Source organism: Polyodon spathula, chromosome 5 (genome assembly GCF_017654505.1).
Source record: "Polyodon spathula isolate WHYD16114869_AA chromosome 5, ASM1765450v1, whole genome shotgun sequence".
NCBI lineage: Eukaryota > Metazoa > Chordata > Actinopteri > Acipenseriformes > Polyodontidae > Polyodon > Polyodon spathula.
In genome coordinates this window covers 16,542,649-16,568,658 of record NC_054538.1, presented here as the reverse complement: position 1 = coordinate 16,568,658, position 26,010 = coordinate 16,542,649, and the positions used below count along the sequence as shown (strand labels likewise).

General features: G+C 37.9%; 1 protein-coding gene and 1 long non-coding RNA gene across 3 annotated transcripts; both read left to right on the top strand.

The window, feature by feature from the left end:
- The first annotated feature begins 289 nt into the window (after positions 1-289).
- Positions 290-26,010, top strand: LOC121315627 (cerebral cavernous malformations protein 2 homolog). 2 transcript variants are annotated; one of them, XM_041249881.1, is made up of 10 exons: positions 290-647; positions 15,661-15,837; positions 16,669-16,752; positions 17,377-17,560; positions 18,249-18,385; positions 20,279-20,414; positions 20,727-20,784; positions 20,982-21,117; positions 21,723-21,861; positions 22,655-26,010. In XM_041249881.1, the coding sequence occupies exons 1-10, from the start codon at positions 618-620 to the stop codon at positions 22,933-22,935; spliced, it is 1,362 nt and encodes a 453-aa protein (XP_041105815.1). In that variant the 5' UTR covers positions 290-617; the 3' UTR covers positions 22,936-26,010. The 2 variants fall into 2 exon arrangements, with proteins under 2 accessions (XP_041105815.1, XP_041105816.1); XM_041249882.1 differs by lacking the exon at positions 290-647 and adding an exon at positions 14,625-14,861.
- Positions 1,517-7,727, top strand: LOC121315628. The gene is made up of 3 exons (XR_005950288.1): positions 1,517-5,770; positions 7,353-7,452; positions 7,546-7,727. It is a non-coding gene; the product is annotated as an uncharacterized LOC121315628 (long non-coding RNA).

Below are 26,010 nucleotides of genomic sequence, written 5' to 3'. Positions count from 1 at the left end.
AAAGTTTGCTTAAGGTGCCAAACTAGCAACTTCTCCAAAGTAATCCAAACACAGACAGTAATCCAAACTACACTGGTGCACATGGTGGTAGTGGAGTATGCTTGCGACAATTCTTCAAATGAGCTGCTTGTTTCAGGTATCTGATTTTACAAAAAGCTATATTTGGTTCTGAACAGGGCCACTACCGTCTACCCCTGACAGGAGCTGCCTGCAGCTGTCGCTTCGCTTGGCATGTCTGGAGAGATTTCTCACCAGCAGTCCTTCCGCGCGGGGCACGCTGGGAGCGCTTTCTACGCCCAAGATGGCGGCAGGATTGAAAAGTTGATGTTGTTTCATTAAGCTACCTCTTTCAAGCTTCTTATCTCGGGATTGTGTGGGTGTTTTCAGCGGCCCAAGGGGCAGGTTTGGAAGTCAAAGGGGAATTCTTTCGGAAAAGAGACAGGAAATGGTTACCGCTTGTTAAACTGTGTTTTGTTCGCGATCGGGGTCTCTCTTTGCACTGGGAAAGTGCCCCGCTGCTGGATCACTGTTAATGTTGTTGTGGCAGCAGTGATGTCATTTGGGTCTCTAGGAACTCTTTCTCCTGGTATGACAATGAAGAGGAGACACAGATAGAAATGGAGGATGACGTGAAGAAAGCAAAAAAGGTGACGTCTTTGTTTTAACAAGAAAATAAGTTGAGTCTCCATTGATTTCAATACTTTGTTTTGACGCGTTACGGCGGGTGCATACTACGGAGCCGTTATGAGGTGTTGCGCTAAGCTCCTGCTTGTGCAGTTGTTCTGCTGTGTCAAATGTGCATACACAGGGGTTTGTATAGGACACCGTTTAACTTGCCTTGGTTGGGGGTGAAGAATTAACTTATTTAAATACAGGTCCACCCATTCCATCCAATCACAATACGAAGGCAGACAGTGCAACGGTCTCGGATTCAGACAATTTCATTGACAATTTCCAAAAGTTAGAACAAGTAGTATTCATCGTAAATAAAATAGCTCCATGGAGTCTACGGCACAGCTATATAATTGCAGGGCTTTTTTGCCGGTATGTTACGTGTAATCTTACAGTTATCTCTTTAAAAAACATAGAAATTCAGTATCTTACCACGTACTGTATAATGTGCAGCAGTTTCATTTTCTACAACCAGAATGTTAAAAGTACACATAAACATTGTCTCAAGGGTGTGTCGTGATGATTGTTTTGATCGGTGACGTAAAGCCTTGGGTACACGTGTAACTTAAGTCAAATAACCCGATACTGTCATTTTCATGTTTCCTTCTCTCTTTTTTTATACACTATAGGACAGTTCACACTTTTCCTATAGTACGGTGCCCTGCTTTTTTATTATGGGGAAAAGGAAACCTAGCGTTATCTAGTGCTTAGACAGAACCTAGAACATTATTATTATTATTATTATTATTATTATTATTATTATTATTATTATTATTTGGAGTAAACGTAACAAAGGTAACACAAGTTATTAAGAATATCGGATTCTGGAGATACGGGGGCGAGTCTGTATTGTATACCATCCGTCTGTATACAGGGTTAGAAACTAACAGTATTGTGCTTCTAGTTCAAAGGACTAGTACCTTTTGAAACTTGCTAGTCCTGATGTATAGTGCTTACATTGGACTCCACAACAACAGTTGGGGTCCCTAAAAATAGGCTTAGATTTTATTTTGGTAAAAAATAAACACAGTTATAAATTTAGATTTACATTTTTTTTTAAAGCAGCTTCAACGTTCCTATAGCTCAATCAATCACCTGTTTATTTACAGAAATAGAAATGAAAATATTTGTAAATATTAGTTTTTTTTTTAAAATATTTCACAAGGCTTAGAAATGTATGCATATTTGTAATTCTGAAACCACTACCTCAATCAGACCCATGTTAGATATTTAATGAGAAATCCTGATCACGCTTGCACCAAAAGCCCATAGAATCCAATGGAATTCTATTCTCAATTTTTTTTTTCGTGGGTGGGGGGTGGGGGGGGCGCATATGTGTATGTATATAACACATTTAAATGCCCCCAAACAAATAAAAAAATCTGACTTGGTTTACGAGTGCGTAAAGTGTATTTCCACGCTGTTTACCATATGATCAAATATGAGCACTTATGCAGCCCATAAATAAAGTCAGAATAGGGCCCTAGAATTCCACCTATTTGGGCTGTGTGCAAGTGTGATATGTATAAGTATCACACTTATAATTATATTTTGTATAAAATAAAATGTATTGTTTTCACTTAATGCTATTAACTTTATTATACCATCAGGCATTTTATTGAATGCTTTGGTGATTTTGCCACCCAAATACGAGTGAGTTTCATTGTTAGTCATGCTCATGTGTATTGGGCATTTCATGTATACCTTCTTGGCAATCAAGTCTGCCACTTTATATATTTTAATATTCACACCTAGTATATTTTGTAATATTCATTAGAAGTAGAAGCAGAGATTGTCCCTTTACACCATGGATTGCTTCCCCTACAGCAGTAGCCTCTGCTGCGTCCGTTTTGTAGCTCTCGTTTGTTCTCTCTGGTGCAAAACTTAAAGAAAAAGGATACACTCGCGCTTGGCCTTTCCCTTTTTCTACCACTTTTCCTTCATGCAAACACCAATTACAGCCAAAGTGCCCATTGAACTGTTTTGTGTTTTGTAGTTGGAAGCGAGCAACAGCATCACACGATCAAGCACCAGGAAACAGCCTAGAGTGTTTGTTTTGTCCATTGGTATCAACCCATGCTATCCCTTCTTTAATTAGTGTATTAACAGTGTCAGTGAAGGGTTTCAAAAGAGTACTGAACTTAGCTTTTTCATCCCAAACCAAATTCCTGACCAGACATTTTTAGTGCGAAATGACGATGGCGGTTCATTGATAATGATTTGTAACGGCCACACTGAGAAAACAGAGGATGAAAATGTTACTGTTAAATCATCATTAATTAGAGGTAGATTTTTAAACGCTGTTAAATGTGTCTGAACATCTCGATTTCTTAATTGACTGCAAATCAAACTCAATAAAATAACTCCCCTCTTTTAGAAGTTCATCCTTTTCTATTGCTTGTTTACAGTTTTGACACTCAGAATCAATGTAATCTGTCGCAAAGTATGAAGAACACTCTTTACAATAGAAACAAAAGGTTAAACAACTTAGCACCATCAAAATGCTGGAAAAAAAATACATTTAGAAATTTGATACAATGTGCCTTCAGGAAGATGCTGAATTATTTGAGATAGTAAGCACTGGATAGCTTCTTTGCTTGATTGACTTTCTCTCATGGTCAGTTGAGCTCCCTGATAAAGAAGTTGGTCCTAAAATAATAAAGAGAAATACTTAAGTTACATATAAAGCATCCATTATATAAACTTGGGAAAATGCCCATTTATGTTAAAAAGGAAATTGTAATGATTTGCATATTCATGGAAAAGTACAATATTACTTTTTTATCTGCATATACACAAACTTTACATATACACAAGCATACACAAACTTTACATATGCACAAGCATGCACAAACTTTACTTTTGGCAGGTAGTGCTGTGACACTGTTTGTGTGACCCGGAGTACATGAAATAATATGTACCAGGTTGCTTGATTGTTCATTGTGTTCAATTGAAGCACCATTGTCACGTGACATGGAACTGATCGATCCATTCTGCAATGCAGTGGAAATGAACATGGTGATTGTTTTGTAGTTTTACAGTAATTAAACCCAGTGCATTCAAACAGATTGTTTATTAAGCCCTTATTAGGATAGTAATAACTGAGGTGGTTGTCACTGCATCATTTTTATTTATTTTTTATTTTTTTAAAACTACTAAATATGAAATAGTTACATAGGTAGCCTAAAATGTGTAAAAAGTTTGCATAGACTTTACACTCTCTTCATCTGTTTGGACAATTTTTAATACTTGTCGATAAGATGAAGTTGAAAGGGTTGCCTCACCAGACTGGGGATAAAAAAAAAGGTGGTTACTCTTACTTTTTCACAACACCTTGCAAAACTAATATTACATCTCAGCCTAATGTTTAGTTAACACATGTATGTCGAACAAGTCAGACAGGTCTTCATCTGAACCTAATCTTGATTCTTCGTCACAGCTTGTGAATGTTTGTTTTGCAGTGCTCGGGTGTACAGGTGATGCAGATGCTCCAAACAAGGACAAACACAGAGTTCACAGTTCAAGCTTTTTATTTGCTTTCCTGTTTCTTGTCGGCTAACCGAGTTAAATAATAAAGCTGACTCTACCTGACTCTACGGTGTGTGCTCTTAACTGTGGGTGCGGTGCTGGAAACAGTGGTGCTGATAGGTGTACGGGTGCCGTGCAGTCTGGGTTTGTTGCTGGAGTAAAGCTGCAGCTCCCGGATTCGTAGTTAGCCGTCTTGCAAAGATAAACCCACTGTTAGTACCCAAAACAAGACTTTCCCTCACGTCTTAACATTAACCGTTTCCTCCCATTAACCACAACAAAGGAACAAATTGCAGCGTCACATCCCCTCTGATAGCTAGTTCAATCACGTCTCCTCCAATTCGTGACTGAAACTTCGCTCACAGTACTAGGGAGATGACTCCTGGTACCGTGACGCTGCCCCCATCCTGAAATGTCGGCTTCCGGCTGCCCCTACAATGAACTGCCCAACCATTCAGTACGAGGCACACAGTGCTGACACAGGTCTAGAGGGAGATTGTTGATTCAGATTAATTTGGTTTCTGTCACACCGCTGTAATTAGATGAATCCTCTTCCATATAATGTGGATTGTCTTTGAGCCTGTCACTCCACATATCCTGTAAAGAAAATAATAATAATAATAACAGTAACATAAGTATCATAATACAAATTTTATCCGAACAAGTATTGATTTGTAATTAATGCCGGTGGTTTTCAACTTTGTCCTGGAGTACCACTGTGTGTGCTGGTTTTTGTTCCAACCGAGCTCTCAGTAACTTAAAATTGTAACGTTATAACAAGAACACTTGCAAGTACTTATCTTCAGAGCTGTTGCTGTGGTGCTCGGCAGCAGTAACTTTGGTGACAGTTCTTCGTATGTCTGTGAAGCATTCTCCTGGGGAGTTTTCCTTTTCCCTACACATACTCATTATAGGATGACAATTTTATTTTTCTTACATCCCTTAAATAATATAAGAAGAGTTCAAACTGTTTCCATAAAATAATGTTTTAACATAACTGAGTTTTGAAATAATTTCAAGCTAACCCACGTCACGCAATCTTGCCTCCCGCGAGGACATATGGGTGGTAGCTTAACAATTTAAATTAACTATTCTACTAACTTGAACTTACAGCTGTGTGGCACTTAGTCAGGGAGGGCACTTTTTGTAAAAATAAATAAATAAAAACTGCCCATGCAAATCCAGTGGATAGAAGACCCCCCTGAGTGACATGTCCTGAATGTTATTGGAGTCTTGTCAGACATGGAAAGTGCAAGTTTTGGAAGTATAATTGATTGTCGTTGGGAAGACAAAACATCACCAGCAAAACTTCTGGCTCTCGGTAAGTTGATTTTATGTCACCTGCATTATGAAGTCCACCTAGCTACAGTATTCAAAAATACACTCTAACAATGTTTTATTTTTTAAAGGCACACAACATGCGATTGAAAGATAACTTATAAATGTGGTTAAAGAGGTAAATTTAAAAGGAAAAGGTACAAGTCCAAATCTGGGATGTGGATTAAGAAATAAGAAAATCACAACACGGCTAGAACAGGAGTCAGAGAGTGATGACAACTTGGAAAACCTGGTAAGTATTGTTTTTTGTCAGTTTTTATTCTAGAAAAAAGGGTTCAATTGGTCCAATAAAGCCAGTTAGGTAATTAAGAGCTACATTGGAATGAAAATGAATGAAAGAACAGTTCTCCAAAATCATCCCTGTATAAGCGAAATGTTATTGTTTTATAGGCCTAGTATAGGCAATATAACTGTATTTTTTTTGTGTTCTTGCCTTTCAAACGCTGTCAGGACATTTAATACATAGCCTATATTTTGCAAAAATCAAGGATGGACAGCCGGGTATCTTTCACAAATGCAGAGTAGCCTAATCAACACAGTCAAATTGACTGTCTTGTCGGTTCTGTAGTTTTAAGACGCGGCTGAGAAAAACAATTTTTTCGATAAAACGTAGTACTCAAAGGGCTGGTTTCACAGATCTAGATTAGCACTAATCATGGGCTACTTAATCTTATTTCAGGCAAAGTAATCCAAGATTATTGTTAACCAGGATCTGTGAAACCAGTAAAAAATGAACTGAAAATGTGACAATAATAATAATAATATATATAATAATAATAATAATAATTATTATATAATAATAATATAAATAAAAACCAGCAACAGTTTCAGTTTTTGGTTTTTTAAATTTTTTTATTGGCAATATCTACTACCTCAATAGTTTTCCAAAAAAAAAAAAAAAAAAAAAAATTATAATGAAATAGATCCCACTACTTGATCAGATTTGAGAGCTGTTCCTTCAGTACCATGTGCAGAGAGAATTTGGGCTGCCTTTACGTCAGTCTAGCAAGTTTTACCTTGGTCCGGGAGCACTTTAATTAATTAAAAAAATAAAAACTATAACTTACCAAGATGGTTCTTGTTTCTATGTAATCTGTTCTGTGTAACCAGTTTCGGGACGATCAGAGTTTGTTTACAGCTCCGTCCGGTAGGTGTTGTTTTAGTCCAGGTGCATTTTAATTAATATTTTTAAAAAAGCAATGCATTCAGGGAGCACTAAAAAGATGCATTGCCAAAGGACAAAGTACAGTCAATTTTGGGTAAGAGTCTCTAAATACATACTTGCTTGCATACAAATCACTCGAGAACTCTGGCCCTGAATACCTGTCCACTTTACTGGCCTGCTATGTCCCCACACGAAACTCGAGTTCCTCGGATTCAGGCCTTCTTGTCATTCCAAAGTGAACGCATGTAACTTGCTGGGCGTTCTTTTAACTCTGTAGCTCCAACTTTCTGGAATTCTTTTCCCATTTGTGTTTGTGATGCTTCTGCCCTTTCTCTGTTCAAATCTATATAAAATACCTACCTTTTTGTTCCACTATCTTTCTATTATGTTTACTTACCATAGGTTTTAATAATATTAAAACATATATTTTTAACTGTATTTTAATTGTTTTTATGCATAGAGTGCTTTGTGAAGGTGGTTCACCTTAAATGTGCTATATGAAATAAAGTTTGAAACATATTTCTTAATGTAAATAAATTGCTATTGGGAGGGTAAGGGGGTATGCAGACAACAGTCCATTCTCATGCTGACAAGTGATTTAAAGTTGATTTGTAAAAAATTGATTTTTATAATTGTGATTGTGTGTTAGCTATAGGTTGTCATGCAGGTCTTCAGACACACAAAACCATAAGAAAAAGAAAACCCTGAATGTCATATGATATGGTGATACCACCAATGAATCTTGAAAAGTTAGTAGACTCTCTCTGTATCAATTGTTTTGCTGTAATATTTAATTACATGTTAACAATGTATTAATTAGTTTATTCCTTTTTGTTTTACAGATTACACCATCAAGAAATTTCCAGGCACACACCTGGGGACTTTTAGCTATTAAAATTAGAGAAGTAGCAAAAAAATGCAAATTAACAAGAAATGAAATGTGCCTCCGTCCCCCTTTCCACTTACCTCTCGTTCTCTGCCGAAGCAGTCTTACAGCTTGTAAGCAGTTCGGTCTGTACTGATGTCTGTCTGGACTAATAAAAAACAGTTCTTATTAAGCACAGTCTCTGAGTTTTCCTTGTTAGAATTCATTGATGGAGAAGTATTTTATGATAATAGTCATTTAAGTTTTATGTGATTTGATTGATTTATAACATTGAAAAAACGATAACTTCTGGATCGTTTATGAAGTGTAATTATGTTTTAATTACTGTGTGAAGACTGACAACTATAAGATTTATTATGACAATCAGTATGACTATTAGCTTAAATTTACATGAATTGAATAAAAGTTAAGCCCCTTTTTATGCTGTAAATAAAGTAAATCTTGTATGTTTTATTGTAAAAAAAATGTAGACATTTATGGGATTTTTTAGGACATTTTAAAAAATGTTCTTTGATATCTGGTATATATTTAAAATAATTTTTTAATGTTCTATCAAGTTCTTATAGAAACTATATAACAATCTGTACAGGTTGTATAGAAACTAGAATATTATATAAAGTTCTTATAGAAACTATATATAATAATCTATACTGTTTAGTTCTTTTTATAGAAAGTATCTTACTAAGATACTTCTATGAAATTCTATAGAAGTTCTTATAGAAAATGCCCCCCCCCCCCCCCCCCCCCCTTTTTTTTTTTTTTTTTTTTTGTTAAAGACATCGTAAAAGATATCATTTTTCTATAAAAATTTTTTCTTAAAAATTTTCTATAGAAAATCTTTCTATAGAATTTTTATAGAACATTTCCGTATGGGTAGGTTTAGATACTCATGTGAGCATAACAAATACAAAAACAAGGGAAACGCAGATCTTTTCAAGAAAATTTGTATAAATTGATTTTATATTTTTAAACTCTGCAATAGCAATTCTGCTTGTGAAGCATCCACACTATAATTTGACGGAACAGGTGATTTATTTGCACTGTGCGGGACCTTATTTTCCACCATTGGTGCTTGAGCCCCGCAGCACTCACGGAATCACTGCCTGTGCACCTATTATCAGTGATTTAAAGCCTGGCTTTCAAACAAACTGATTATCACTCACCAATAAATACTCTGTTGGTATAAGAAAAGTAATTTCAGCTTCCAAACATTTAAAATATGCTGACAATAATGTAAACACCACCAAGCTAGAGACAGTGAGTCCCAAGCTTTAAATGTGTTACTGTTTCATAGATAAGAACTCAGCTTTATTATGAATATATTGTGTTCTGTTTTGAGCACCACACTACGATAGTGTTCATTATGGTAATTGTTTATTAATTTTTAAATGTTTAGTAAAACATGGCCTATTGTATGACCTCGCTGGTACAACCGGCCCCCTTTGCTAATGACATCTTCAGTCAGGGTTGTAACCCAGTATAAAACTCCACATTTTTATAAAATTACTTTACACTTATGTGGAAGGGTTGTGGGTAATTCACTGACCAGGAGACAGACAGGTGTACTTTAAAACACCACACAGGTGCCCAGTTTTATTTTGGAGGGTGTCTTATTTCTTTTTAGCCCGCAGAGGGTGCTGTTGGTCCATGGTCTGCTTACCAACTATGGTAAACAGAACCATGGGAATACCATATGATGGTACGACAGTTCAGGGTGCATGCGCACTCGCAGGTGCTTCAAACAATAAGTCAAAAATAGAAGGCAGAAAGAAAAAGGGAAAATAAAACAGTAACAAAACTATAAAGAAAAGGTGCTGCACTTTGCAGCAATATCCCGGTCGCCGCTGCCCGTGCGACCCAGATCACCATCCTACGCTGCCGGCTAACTAGCCTGCTCAGCTATACTTATTCAGGGGTCTGCCCGAGGGTTCCCTGCCCTCACTGTCTCGCTCTGAACCTCCATTCCATTCTCTCCAACTGGTTCTCGGTCGTGGACCAGCGTTTCCACACTCTCGGCGCGTTTAAAAGGGCAGACCTGAGGAAACAACAGAGAGTTAACTTATAGGGCTAACAATCTCCCCAAGACCCACTTCTCAGCCACTCAGAGGGGGAAAGTCCACACACGCACTTTCCCACCTACCCGTGTCACTGCCATGACTCACAGGCGGTTGTTGGACAACTGCTGCCCTCTTCCTGCAGCACCATGAACACACCAGCAGAGTCAGCACAGATCTCCCCCTGCTACAACTTACTTCAAAAGATGCAACGCGTTTCAGTAAATTCAAATGATAAACTTCACATCCCATGCAGAGGGAGAACACAAATGTAAAACATTAAGTGGGGTTGACATTGCAGGGGAGATGAAGGGAGATTTCAGTTCCGAGTGACTGTTTTCTAAGCATTGTTTATGAATGCTTCTTCACCAGTGCTACACTCTGTTAGAAAATGAACTTTCCTGCATTGTTTTAAGACTAAATGTGAGAGTCTATCTGTACATGTGTTTTAAGTACTCGCCCAGAGGACTACTGAGACAGACATCAACTAGTCCTCATCAGATTTAATTTGCCTCGGGCGAGCGTGAGTTTCTAACCCTGGTATGTCACAGTTATGTTTTTGCATACAGAGCCTCTTATGTATGAGCAAATTGTAAATGAAAAGGAGGCAGACTTGGGGTGCTTTCCTGCTACTTCCTGCACGCTCCTGTTTATATTCAAAGGGTTGTGCTAATGATTTTGACTGGAAGGACTGTGATTTCCAGAGGCTAAATAAAGCTTATTGATTCCTGGAATGGATTTTTCTGTCTGCATTCCTATTTTTCCCTATTTTTGGAAGTCATTGGACAGAAATGGGTCTCTCAAAATGATTACTTTCAAAACACTCCTACGCTCACGCTATACAGTGCATTAAGTTCAAAGCATTTACGTAGATTTTTACAGATATATTATTACATTTTGTATTTTCCCAAAACGTTTTTCAGCTAAAGCTATCTGATTTAACCAACATAGCAATTTACTAATATAAGCTGTAACTGTACAAATGTACTGTATATCAAACTATGTAGATGAAATACAAAGCAAACAAAAAATACCAAAATTAACTATATACACATAGAAAAAAAAAACACAGTATTGCTTCTAGAAATTGTCAAGTAGTAGTAGTAGTGTCTTACATACAAATTGTGCATTGTTTGACTTGGACCTTCCTTGTTTATGGTAAATTGGTTAAAATTGATCAGTTATTTTTTAAGGCTTATTTTGTAAACATAAATGTTTTGTGTACCGATATATATACATTTTAAAAGTATTTATTCATTGGCACTCAAATTATCTCCATTTTTTAAATGTTTACACCCGGTTGTGCATATGAGTAAAACAGTTATAATGTGGGCAACTGTGATTCTCATACAGCAGACCCGCACAGAAATTTTACAAATTTTGTTGTACAAATTAACCAGTCTTCCTAGAAAATAAGTTTTGCTTGTCCTTAGATCTTGCTAAAGTAAGATAATTCCATATGAAATCAATAAAAAACTGCCATTTTTCACTTGACCTTCTGTGATTTTGATAAACTTTTGCACATATTATTGTCTTTGGAAGAAATGGTTACACTGAATTGTAGGTCTGAGTGACTTCCCATTCATGAGATACAGGTCATCACAGCTTGACCTGATTTGGACACCCACCCTACCTTTACATGGTCATAACTTCCTCCATAATTGACATAGAAAGCTGATATTGGTGTCGTTTTTAAAGCTGTCAAATAGGACTAATCATTATATCAAAATTATTGTGAAGTGCAAGATAAAAAAGTTCTGTGACCTTTGACCTCACCCAGGTCAAATCGCATAACCTTGATTTTTGTCAGTGTTTGATAGGTTGTAGCCTAGACCCATATCTACATTTCCTGCAAGTTTAATTTTGTGCCTGCCATTGGTTGAGGCACAGCACAAAGTTGAATGCAGAATGTCAGGTGACTCTTCTAGGTGGAGTGATTACACACCTAATACAATTAAACAAAAATATTTATTTGCAATCGAGTATGCTCTCCTCTCCAGTTAAATTGAAGCTGCAGTGAACTGGTGCAGCTGTAACAGCTATTAATATATTCATGAATTAACCAAGGTGCCCTATTTACACAATTGGCTAAAACAAACAAATACAGGTGAATTAAATATAAATCAGTACTGAATTGTGCATGTTTCATTTTGTCCCCACCATTGGTACTTCTGTCAGCGCATGTTTGGTATTTTAAGTGATGCTTCTCCAGGAGCTGTAATTACCACTGTTCAAATCCAGTGAATCACTGAGGCTAGAAAAGAAAACGTATTGTTAGAAGTGGTGGAAATATTTCATTTTCAGGTCTCTCTCCTTATATTTCTGCATGCAACACAATTTACCACTCACCTATGCTTAAGTTGCCCTTTTCCTTCGTAGGCACTCTGTCAAGGCTTTTGATGCTTTGGCCATCTCCTTGTCTCTCAGGGTGTATGTCCTTCCTGTTGCAGTTGTTGGCTCCACTAATGTCAGCACATCCCTCTTGTCTACAATAAATTGATCTGGATGGCATGGGAAACAGAATGATGGTGCTGGTCCATTCAGGTGCAGGAGGTTAATTTCACCCTCCCATTTCTTCTGATCATCAGACACCACCAGCCTGAGCCACCAGTGACTGTGATACTGATCAGTAACATATCATTTCACTTGGTCAAATGGTAGGACAGCCTTTTCGACTGTGATTGATTCTTCTCTTTGTTTTGTTGACTGAGAGAAATCTTGTACAAGGACTTTTGCTTTAGAAACTGGTTGAAAGAAGTGGAGATGCCGCGTGCCAGGCACAGTTCTTACCTTGAGGAATCACTTCTGATACTCCACTGTGTCCACCAGGCTATCTTGAAAGAGCATTTGTAGATGACTCTTGAAATCTTCAAGTGATGGACATTTTTCACACTTTCCTAAGTGGCAATCGACGTTAAGTGGTTAACACATGAGATAAGATAAGCAATTCCGATAGTGTTTCAAAGGCACTTCTGTACTGGCACTCAGTTGTGGAAGCTTAGAACAAATGAACATCAGCTTTACATTCTGGTGTGTTGTGCAGACACACACAACGTGTACTGCTACTGCCTGCCAATACACACTCCTTTGGTTTTAGCTTTGCAAATTTGGAGAAGCCAGTCTTAATGTCAGGATGCTGTAATTTGAAGAAACAATAGGCCTCCAAAAGATTGTAGAGAACATGCTGTTTAAATTGCAGCTTCAATTTAACAGGCGAGTATACTCAATTACAACTAAATACTTCTTCACCTATAAGATTCACCTTACACTGCTTTCAGCTCTGCTGTGCCTCAACCAATGGCAGGCACAAAATGAAACTTTTAGGAAACGTAGATAAGGGTCTACGCTACAGTCTATCAAACAGTGACAAAAATCCAAGGTTACACGATTTGACCTGGGTGAGGTCAAACTTCACAGAAACACACAAGTTTTTTTTTTTGTCTTACACTAGTGCTATTAGAGAGTTTTAAAACGACACCAAAACTATCTTTCTGTGTCAATCATGGAGGAAGTTATGACCATGGAAAGGTTGGGTCGGGGGTCCAAAATAGGTAAACTTTGATGAGGTGCATCTCATGAATGGGATGCCACTCAGGACTAAAATGTGCACTGCAACCACTTCTCCTGAAGGCAAATGGAAAATTTTATTCAAATCAAAGGAAAAAGTTATTTCATATGGAATGACCCAGTAATTAACCCAATGTATTTTTGATTAAGCGATAACTGAAGGGATGCATCAAGTGTAAGAGGATATAACATTACGTTGCAGTGGATTTTCTACTGTTGAGGGAGACACTGTAAATTCGATGTGTAGGGATGGACTTTTTTTTTAAGGTTCTGTATTTTATTATATAAAAAAAGTGCTGCTTGTTCTAAATCTGACTTTTACTGAATTTGGCATTCATCTTGACTACTGCCATCTCTAAAACCCTTTGAGACATTTGTTTATCCAAACTACCAGGTAATGTTGCTGCAAGGTACCAGGATTTGGAATCGACTACAGTTCTGTATAGTGGCGTAAGTTTGGTTTCAAACGTGTCGTGGTAATATAGTAATAACATAAAAAATAGAAGTTTATTTCATTCAGATTGGCTCCTTTTTGCAGGAGTGATCTCCCTCTTTAGAGGACAGGAGGAGGTATTTCATGTAAATTACACCTATAGGCCTGTATGAAAGTGAATGACAAGGAGATTCCACCTGTTATAATGATCAGTCAAATGTGATTTCCATTTAAATCCTCCACTAGATGGCCCGCTCACAGGGATCATATTTTGGTTGCTTGCAGTCCCTGTCCCTCTGATTTACATTTCATTTATACAGAAAGACTGATAGACATTACCACAGGGAATGTCACAACTCTATCTTGTAATGATAAACCGTTATAAGTCTGCATAAACTGCCATAAATATATATATATATATATATATATATATATATATATATATATATATATATATATATATATATACACACACACACACAAATATAAAATAAATGCAGTCCAAGAATATTGCAAATAAAATACTGTCCAAGTATAAAGCACTACGGTCATGGCATTTGTGGCATTTTCCATGAACAGAAATACAATAGTTTGGCTTCTTCCTACGGCATTATAAAGGGGAAGCACTGTAATAGTAGTTTCTAGAGTCTTGCAGTAAAGTCTAAGCTTCAATATTTCATAAGATATGGGCTCTAAAATACCCCAAAATGAAGTAGGCTACTTTGATAGCTGTTAAAGTAAGGTAGACTGTATTGTGCAGTCAGTATACTGACTGTATATTGATAGGATATTGAACATCATGGGAAAGTTAAATGCACGTTAGGTCTAAATCTGAGAAGACGGACCACTTTTTTTGGACAATCATGGTGCCTTGACTGGGCTCTGCTTAGAGCTTGTCTTGCACTTTGTTTTGTTAGTTAAAGCCTCTGTTATATATGTTTGTGGTTTTTTCAAAAGCGTGGAACGTCAGAATGCAGGCGGATGTGAGCAGTAAATGTTATGGCAGGAAGTAGCGGTTACTTTATTTCCTGCGCATCTGCCGTGGAGTCGAACTACAGTATAGTACAGCTATGAGATGTCTTAAACGTGCAGGGGGAGCGCAAGACATAAACAATCTGAAAGAAAAGTCTTAACTTCAGTTGAAAGGCCGCCGTGGCGAAAGCTACTGTATTGTGTCCTGTGAATTCCAGATTCTTTTGAAGTTTCATGGAGAATGAGGTAAGGTGTACCTGTTATCAAATTAGTGTTACAGGCAAGCAAGTAGAACAGAGCTGTCAGTAATCCCACGGGTCAGAGGCCACACAGTACATGGTGCCTTCTGCTGTACTGTAGCACTTTGGGAGTGCATTGCTTGATAAGCTTTGGTTTCTTTTTTAAGGCTTTAGGGTGTTCATGCAAAAATGGGATTATTTTGTATGAGAAGTTTTTGCATATTGTTAGTAAAACAAATGTAGATGTTTTATTTTTCTTTGAGTGGTACGTTTTGATCTTGGACATGAAATAAAGCGGAAGGAAAACCAAATTTTTTGTAAGTGTTTGGTAAACTTCCTGAACAACTGGGAGTTTTTGCGACACTGAACTTTTTTTTTTAATAATTAAAATAATGCATTTAAATAGTATTACATGTACTACATTTCTGAATATTAAAACCTCTGAATATAGTTTTAACAAACCATCTACAGGCATGTACTGGTACTGTAAATTGGACAGTTGTGTGTTGCTGTGTGGCAATAGAAGTCTTTACTGTACAGTTGAGTCCAGCCTGAAGCAGTATATGAAAGGGATGCCAGTGCCTTCTTTACCAAGGAGCTTGGTAATACATTCTGGGAAGATTTACTGATAAAACAATCAATTTTTTGGTACACTGGCTGCAGCAATAACAAACAAATTGTGCAGAAGTCTCAAGTTTTATTCCTCAGTGAGAAGATTATTTGTATTCACTTAAATAAAAATACTGATATTCACATTTTGCATTAGTACTTTGCAGTCTAACCTGTGCTTGCTTGTTCCTCTTCAGCCTGGTATCGTCTCACCATTCAAGCGTGTCTTCCTGAAGGGTGAGAAGGGGAGGGACAAGAAGGCACAGGAGAAAGTGACGGAGAGGAGACCCCTGCACACTGTCCCTCTGTCCCTCCCAGACCACCGGGTTGACCCTGACATACTGCTCAACGACTACATTGAGAAGGAGGTCAAGGTATAATATGCAGTATACTCTACAGATTAAAAACCTTTCTGCATATACTGTAACATTGGTTGGTATGTGTTCCACCCTGTGGGGGTAAAGCACGCAGGAGGCTGATCAAGGAGGGTTTCTGGTTTATCTTTTTCATGCAATTTAGGAAAAACAGTACAGAGGTTAACCAGCCTTATGAAGATTATTTAAATATGACAGTTTTAGTGTTAATGTTTCTGCCTAAACTTCAAGATTGTTTGGCTTTAAAGGTGTGTGTTTGGTTTTCTTTGCTAAAATACAACACAAAACACTTTTACACCTTTTAATCACAGTATTCACGTGGTATCTTCATGCTGTGTTTTAAACAAATAAACAAAATATGAGTATTTGATGAGGAAACAAAAATGAAAGATGGTTTAATTATCTACAGTGTATTTTGTTTACTTTAGTAATATTTCTTTAAATAAGCAAATTTTAGAATCTAAACTCTAAAGTCTTTTTTTTATGGTGGTCCTCGCCTCATCTGCTGAGTGCATATTTACCAGGCAGTTGACCCCATTGATCTCTGGTGCAATGATGCCTAGTGACGGGAATATTGAGCAGGCTATATCTTGAGAGTTGTTAATCACGAGTGATGAAAGATATTAAATATTCCACTGTTTTATTAAGGGTTTCAGAATCCAGGTTACAGTTATCCACTTTTACAAGAGCTGTGTTACCAGATTGTCTTTAATTGAAAGCTATGTCCTTAAACCCTCTTGTTAGATTTTGAATAATGCAACAGTATTTATAGAAGATGCATGAACTCTATAAATCTGGCTTTAGACTAGCTTCTTCTGTTCTCCCCTATAGTATTTAGGGCAGCTCACCTCAGTGCCAGGTTACCTGAATCCATCCAGTCGGACTGAAGTACTGCACTTGGTCGACAATGCAAGGGTGAGTTCTTATTTGTACTACAGTATTTAACACTGCCAGGAGGATCTTCTAACTGGGAGTTGCTACAGTTGTGTTCTACAATTCATGCCTGGAATAAAGAGTAGTATAAAGTATTTCCAGCTATCAGCTGAGAATCTAGCTGGAAAGGAGGGCCAGAGTCTCAGGGAGCTCCAGTAACATGCAGGACTACAGGCTACACTGTGAGTCTCGGTTGTATTTTGAACCCTGGATTCCTGGCTCTTCGTTGACTTAATTGCAGTAATGTGGAATCTAAATCATTAGCTCTAACCAGACTAAACTTGTGTTTGTTTGTTTTTTTTAACAGGGGTAGAAGTACTCCATTCCAGGTTTCACTGCAAACCTAATTAGTCACAACTGAGCTATAGCAGACAGAACATATGCTCCAGTGTGACTTCTAAGCATTTTAATAAAGTATGCAATAGTTTGAACCATCTGTTTATTACTATTTGCTTAAACTTAACACGGTTCCTTTTTTGAGTATGTGTGTTTGTGGTGGCTTGATTGGTGACTGGGTAACATACAGATGTCTTAGATTCTCTCCTTTCAGTCCAGCTCATCACTGGTAGGTATTCTTACTTTACGTACGTGTCCCTTGTTCCTTAGAAAGCACATCAGCTCCCAGGACAGCTGACCGCGGAGCATGATGCTGTGGTCAGCCTGTCTGCCTACAATGTGAAACTGCTGTGGAGAGATGGTGAGGATATCATACTCAGGGTTCCCATCCATGACATTGCCGCCGTGTCCTATGTCAGAGATGACTCCCTGCACCTCGTAGTGCTCAAGACAGGTACAAATTTAAAGTCAACTGTGGGGTCTGAGGCCTTACTACTCACCTAAACAAAAGATGCAATCATTACTTTCAACATGCATTTACACTATTAGAACTTGATGTCAATATCAAAAGCTGTCTGTAGCATGACAGTGGTTCTCAAGCCTGATTATTTCGTAAATGTTGGCCGCAGTTCTGCATTTCTGTGCTTTCATACGGCTCTCTAATAGGTGCCAATATAAAGAGAAGCATAAAGCAGAATTCGTAGGCAAGCCAAAAGTGCAGTGCTTAGCTGATCGGTGCAAACAGTGAGTGTGTGGTTAACAAATATCGGGCAGAGTCTCACTACATTAAGCTATGTGTGTCTGGGTTGCTGTAAAAAAAAAAAAAAACTCAGGTAAAGAAAGACAAACCAAGACTGCGCAAGCCAAGCTTTCTTGAGTGACAGAGGGAATGGAACAATGAACACTCTCTGCTGAATTATTAATATTCCTACAAAGTCTGCTGAGAAACAGGAAACTTGGGTGCTGTACCTGTAAAATAAAACAAGTTGCTCATGGTTACTCAGGGAAGGGACTGGTCAGGACTGATAACACTAACTGGCTTTCCATGTGAGCTCAGTAGACCATGCAGAAAGTACAGTTGAAGTCATGAAGGGTGAAGGGCTTGCTCATATTCCTTAAAGCCTGCCTGGTTGTTTTTCCAGCTCAGGAGCCTGGAACCTCTCCCTGTCCCAGCACGTGTCCTGAGATTTCCAAGTCTCAGGCTCTGGGCTCCCTGTCGGAGAGTGGTGCTGTGCTGGTCGAGGTGTGTTGTCTGGTGGTGCTGGCTGCAGAGAGCAAGGTATGAAAAATGTTCTGGTCATTTATTGAAAATAATGTATTGTTTGATCTTTGAGGCAGGGGAAATGGTAGTTTGTCAATTTTTGTGAATATATACATATATATACAGTGGCTCTCATATTCACCCCCTTGGACTTTTGCACATTTTATTGTGTTACAACATGGAATCAAAATTGATTTAATTAGTTTTGCCACTGATCATCACAAAAAAAGTCTATAATGCCAAAGTGAAAAATAACATCTACAAATTGTTCTAAATTAATTACAAATATAAAACAGAAAATAATTGATTGCATAAGTATTCACCCCCTTTGCTATGACACACCTAAATAAGCCCTGGTGCAACCAGTTGTCTTTAGAAGTCACATAATTAGTTGAATGGAGTCCACCTGTGTGCAATTAAGGCGTTTCACATGATTTCAGGTTAAATACATCTCTCTCTGAATAAGGTTCTTCAAAAGCACCAATCAGGGGTAGGATATAAAAACATTTTCAAGGCATTAAATATCCCTAGGAGTAAAGTCCATTATTAAGAAATGGAGAGAATATGGCACAACTGTGAATCTGTCTAGAACAGGCCTTCCTCAGACACTGAGTATTTTGGTGACAAGGGCACTATTCAGAGAGGCCACCAAGAGGCCTATGGCAACTCTAAAGGAGTTACAGTCTTCCAAGGGTGAGCTGGGAGGCACTGTACATATGGCAATAATAGCCCGGGTGCTTCACAAAACTGGCCTTTATGGGAGAGTGGCAAAAAGAAAGCTATTGTTGAAAAAAACACACATCAAATCTTAGCTAGAGTTTGCCTGAAAGCATGTGGAAGACTCTGAGACCAAGTGGAAGAAGATTCTATGGTCTGATGAGTCCAAAATAGAGCTTTTTGGTCTCAACGCTAAGCGCTATGTTTGGCGCAACCCTAACACCGCACATCATCCTGAGAACACCATCCCTACCATAAAGCATGGTGGTGGCAGCATCATGCTATTGGGATGCTTCTCTGCGTCAGGGCCTGGAAAACTTGTGAAGATAGAGGGCAAAATGGATGCAGCAAAGTACAGAGAAATCCTGGAGGAAAACCTGCTGAAGTCTGCAAGAGACCTGGAACTTGGGAGAAGATTCATCTTCCAGCAGGACAATGACCCCAAACATACAGCCAAAGCAACACTGGAGTGGCTTAAAAACAAAAAGGTCAATGTCCTGGAGTGGCTCAGTCAAAGCCTGGACCTCAATCCAATTGAGAATATTTGGAAAAAGTTGAAAATTGCTTCTCACCAACGGTACACATCCAACTTGACTGAGCTTGAGCAATTTTGCAAAGCAGAATGGGTAAAAATTGCAGTATCCAGATGTGCAAAGCTGGTAGAGACTTATCCAATTAGACTCATGGCTGTAATTGCTCAAGGGGGTGAATACTTATGCAATCAATTATTTTCTGTTTTGTATTTGTAATTAATTTAGAACAATTTGTTGATTTTATTTTTCACTTTGTCATTATGGACTTTTTTTGTGTTGATCAGTGGCAAAAACTCCTAATTAAATCAATTTTGATTCCATGTTGTAACACAATAAAATGTGGAAAAGTCCAAGGGGGTGAATACTTTTGAGAGCCACTATATAATTTCAAGCAAAGGTTAAAATTATTAATTTACGAGCTTATAAGTAATATTCCAGAGCCTGCTTTGTGTATACCTGCCATATAATAAACACAGTAAGAATGGAAATCTCACTTGTATGGTGCCTTTCATTTGCATAGGCTCTAAATGTAAACACTGAGTACTTGTTACTTGTGCAGCTATTAAAGGCTCCAATTAAAATGTGTGTCTGTATTTGTTAATTATATTCATGTTTGAAAATATATATATACATGTGACACTCAACATTGTCTTTATTTTAGGCAGCAGCCGAGGAACTCTGTTTACTTCTCAGCCAGGTCTTCCAGATTGTTTACACAGAATCTACTATAGACTTTTTAGATAGGGCAATATTCGATGGGGCCACAACGCCTACAAGACACATGTCTGTATACAGTGGTAAGTGTGGACAGCTTGGTTGACTTGAATGTGTTGTCAAACTGCAAATACAACATCTAACTGTCATATGACTGCTTCTTCCACCGTGGTGGCTGTAAAGTTGAACTTGCATTGCAAATGGGGTTTCCAAGTTATCCTGAAGATGAATCCTGTGGTGAAAAGTGAGTGTTAATTATATAAAACGTTGGTCTAATAAAAGATATTAAACACTGTTTTAGCGATTTAACTTTTCTCAGGGGAAACTATAATGTTTGTGTAATAACATTACACTTCTTATTAATATTGCAAATGTTGTTTAAACTATTTTTATAGATGATTCTTCTAGCAAAGCTGATGTCAAGGAAGCCTATGAAACAGAAGCAAGTACATTGTAAGTACTGTACAGCATATCATACTTCATCCTAATTAACTTGCTTACTGTAAAACGCACACATGCCTGGTTATCAAATTTAAGTGACAAAGTATTTAGTGGTGTCCCTAATTGCGGTCTCCTAGTAGAACCTCGTTGTGACAGCTGTGCCCTCCTGGTGTCCTTTAAGACTGGGTTTAAGCATTCCTCTGTTTCAGTTCATTTCAGGGATCCCTGGACACCGACGGGAACTCCCCTTCCTCCTCCACACAGGCCTCCCCTCAGGCTAAAACTGTCAGCGAGAGCGAGCTGAGCACCACCGCTGCCGAGCTGCTCCAGGACTACATGATGACAGTAAGCAGAACACTTATGATCTACATTGCTCCTGTATCCAGATCCTCTTATCATGTGCGAATGCTTCCCACTGCTAGTATGTATTTGCTGATTGATTGCTAAATGTTCAGCAAGTGTACACCTACCAGAAGGCTTATTGATAAAGTCAGTTTTTTTTTTATTTTTTTACAGTGTGTGTTTAATGAACTAGAAAACTGCTAATGCTTATTGGATTAGGCACTTTAATCTTAAAATGCTAATTGTGTGTCAGTATTGATAAATAACATCTTCTTTATATGGCACTGATAGGCTTATGTGTTTTTGCATCCTTTATTTAGAGCAAGCTTAGGCAGTGGCCGTAACAAACTTAAAATTCCATGCAGTTAATTCTTTATACAAACATTTGTGGCAGATACGTAATCAGTGTGTACTTGTGTAGTCCATACATAACATTAAACAGTCAATAATAACATTCAAGGGAAAATGTATTGGGCAAAAAATAAATAAAAAAATGTCATCATTGAAAAACAAAGTTAATATTGTTGATAATTACAGTATGTAATCGTCTCAAAAAACATAATGAAACTTGACAAAATAAATAATGAAAGCCCTCTTTTTGTTTCTAGTTAAAAACGAAGCTCTCCTCCCAGGAGATCCAGCAGTTTGCGATGCTTCTCCACGAATACAGAAATGGATCTTCCATTCACGAGTTCTGCATCAACCTGCGGCAGCTCTATGGAGACAGCAGGAAGTTCCTCCTGTTGGGTAAGCATTAGATGTAATAGCCAGGGTAGCAGTGTCCAAGATCTTCGGGGCACAGACTGAAACCCTTCTGGAACCAAATAATTTTACATTTACAATTAACACAAGACAAAAGTTATAGGCTATGTTTAATATTTCAATTTCGTTTCAAATCTGATGAGATTTTTGGAGCTGTAGGCGGAAAAACAGTTAAGGCGGCAGCAGCTGATGCTGACATGAGAATCTTCCTGTCTGCTCCCACAAAATTATATCTAGAAGAAAATCTTCGAGTCCCAACCAAATCTTTCGGCCACTGTTCTGTATTCCTTGTCATTGTTAAGAGACTGGGCGAGATACCTGCAGATCTTTGCTCGAAATCATCGTCTGCATGCTTTTCTTCAGAAAGAGAAAGAACACCCAGTTAATCTACCAAACCAGAAATAACCACCTGAGACATTTAATTTAGGCGGCTGTGAGTACTGTAGTCTTAAAATGGTTCTGATAAGTTTCAGAATTGGAATTTGTGTTTTCAAGAAAAAAAATATATATACATTGGCCAGTGTGTGGGGTGTTACATTTACTCTTTGAGGGAAATAGTATTAACATGTTAACATTATAATTGCATAATTACTTTGCTGATCGTCTTGAAACCTATTGTGTGACATATTGCTGGGAACAGTGCTAGTGGTGACTGCATCCGTGGCACCAGTGTCAGGATTTCAAATCCTGCTGTTTTGTTGTGCCTTGAATCTATAGGTTAGTGGCAATAGGCTTATATTCAAGTGGATTAATGCACTCACTCCTCTTCTCCGCCAAGGGCTCAGGCCATTCATTCCTGAGAAGGACAGCCAGCATTTTGAGAACTTCCTGGAGACGATTGGGGTGAAGGACGGGAGGGGCATCATCACTGACAGTTTTGGCAGGTACCGGCGGACAACAAACACCACCTCTAGCTCCACCACCAATGGCAATGGCGCGGCTGGGAGTTCCCATGACCATTCGGTGCCCCCTGAAGGCGATGAGTGGGATCGCATGATCTCTGACATCAGTAACGACATTGAAGCGCTGGGCTGCAGTATGGACCAGGACTCCTCCTGAGGAATAGGGGGGAATGGGATATGGTCTCCTGCTATTGTATTTGTATCATTATTTTGCACTGCCGTGCCCTTTCTGTAGCTCCTCAAGTGTCAAGCAGCAAGCTCCTTATAGGGATGCAACATAGATTGACATCTGTTTAGAGGGCTTGATTGAAATGAGGATTTGATTTTTTTATTATGTAACATTCATTTTTTAGGCTGAAGGATGTTTGTCTTGATGAACTTTTGTGAATGTGAGTCCACATTTTAAAAAGATGATGTTTTAGCACTTGTTTAAGTCTTTGGTAGCCTTGTCCCTGTCTCTTGGTATCAATCCAGTTTCCCTGTGACTCCCAGACAGACAGACAGGAAGGGTTAAGAGTGGAATTGTGCTTTTATATCGGTCTGTTCTCACAGCACAGGTTTTGAGTAATATTCAGTTTACTGCTTCAGATTAAATTTCTGTGAAGTGTGAAGTGACACAGCTAGCTACAGTGCAATCCAGTCCATTGGAACCTGCTGTGAGTTTGACGCAAGCTAAAACAGAGCATATTCCTTTGACTGCAGGTTGTCTCGGGATGATTTGAATATTCCTTGTTTTCTGTTTGACCTTTTGAGGGCTGATGGGGATTGGATCTTCAACCATGGTTTTGCCCCCCTGGCTTTAAAACCTAATGGAGATTAGGTGATAACTCTCAGATACATCTCCATTTACCAATTCAAAAATACATTATATATGTCATTAGACATTTAAATACCTACATTTTATTACTCTCTCTCTCTCTCTCTCTCTCTCTCTCTCTCTCTCTCTCTCTCTCTCTCTCTCTTTCTCTCTATCCATCTCTCTCGCTCTCTCTCTCATTTGTTTAATTGGGGACCATAAATAATATCAGTCTGTCAAGAATATACATGATTTAATTACATCCTACCTCTTGTGCAGATATCCGCATATCTGTGAATCTGAATAAGTATCCTGAATACTCATGACCCCATAAATTGTCACCCTTCACCTATGATTCCTCTGCTACCCAGAGTGTGAGAGTCTGATCTCATTGTATGTGTTATACTTTTCAGCTGGGCTACCCTGGGCAAATTGCTATACATTTAAAAAAGGAAGAGGAGAAATATGAAGTATGCTGCAATGTTTTTTTATTAAATTTCTTTTAAACAAATTCATTAATGGCCTACCACAGAGCCAGTCCTTTTTAATTTTTTTATTTTTTTGGTTACTGTGTATTTTTTGTTTTTGTTTTTGTAGTGAATAAAGTCGAAAGCCTTGTGTGAAAGACCTACATGTACTGTATGCTGACCGGTGGCAAAGAGGGATGAAATGATACAAAATGTGTAATGTGGTGAATGAATGAATGAATGAATCCACATTATTAATAATAATAATCCACATATTTATGGACATTTTTGTTTATTTTATTGTGTTCTCTTTATTTTTATTACTGGACGATTACTGAAATCACCAACTTTGAATCCAGTTCTAGTTGCAAGAGCAGAAAACACCTGGAACATGCTGTTATTGGAGAATGTGCCCCTACTCTTGTCCACTTTTGTTTTGGTTCAGCAGTGCATTTTTTCTAGACCAAGGGTCTGGATGGACAGTTAATTGGTTAAATTAAACAATTTAAATTGGTTTGAACAAAGACCAGGACTAATAGGGCCAACTTTGGCCACCCCTGGTCTTGATGCTGTAACTCAAAACAGGTTTGGGTTCAATTTGGTTTTGGTCTCTGGCAATTATTTGGATTTGCTTCTTCTAATTACAGGAAGCACTTTCATATATGTTTAATTTCAAAGGTGCTATTTTATGTATTGACTTAGTGTAGCTTTCATAAGGTCACCACCCAAACTGATCTCAAGAAAGTTTTCTAAGCAGCATGCAGACGCAGTGACTAACCAGATCCTTGTTAGACTTCTCTTCTAGATACGCTAGACCGTTTTCTGTTTTTCCTTTTGTCTGTTTTTTGTATTCTCTATTGTTATCTTTGCTGAACATGTACTAAATAGTAACAGTGTAGTTTAAAGTACATGTTTATATATTACTTACTGTTATTGGCCATATGCTGGAGTGTTTGTTTACCAATTGGAAGGTTACAAGACACAAAAGATGCTTAAAACATTGTGCCTGTGTTATTGAGGTATGTTTTTTTTCGACTATCCTTACTTAAAATATAAATAATTTACTTTGCTGTTTATTGACATGAAGTGTGCACTGATTGGGAAGGAATTGCAGTTTTTTAATTGTTGTTCCAGAGTAATTGCTGCCTTTACAAGCATTTCCTGTGGTTTTCCCACTTGCTGTTGGATCCCAGTTGTGATTTCCTGTATCTTCAGATGCAGAAGCAACAGGCCATGCGGCTTCAGATCCTTGTTTTCTGTTTGTCTCTGAAATACCAGCTGTTTAATTTTGCCAGGTCTAATTCACTTTGGTTTTTCAAGTCCTGTAGATTTCAAAATGAAACGCCAGCACTGCCCATCATACTGACAATTCCTTTGTCCTGTTTTACCGTTAGTAACATATCATTGTACATCTAGTTAAGTAAAGTTTGATTGCTATGGTTTCAAATTTGATGGATGGAAAATACAATATTTTAGAAATGGATTGGAGTATATTTTCTGAGCAGCATATAGTACATCCTTATTTTATTATTTTGTATATATTTAAATCCAGTTCATTAGCCTGCGGCTGTCTTAATATTCTTGTATTTTGAAAGTTTAAAATATAAGATTATCCATCCAAGGGCAACACTGTGTGTTTTTGGTATGGTATGTGATGAGTGTTATTCTACAAATTGAAGAGTGTAACTTTAGGGGTGATTCTTTGCAGGCAGGTAAGAACAAAGTACCACACACTGCCCCTTCAGATAGCAGAGATGAAAACAGTTTAACAGAAAAGACTTAAACATTACTTTTATTCCTGCAAGGGTTGTGAGGTTAAAGCAGTACCATTATCCTGTGATCTAACAGGTGCTTACTCCTTTAAAAGGTTATTCTGTACTTTAGTGTTCAAGAAGCTCTTGCGAGTCTCATTTATGTCCTAATTTCATTTATTTTGCATAAAGCCCTGTATTGTAAATAGTAAACTGCA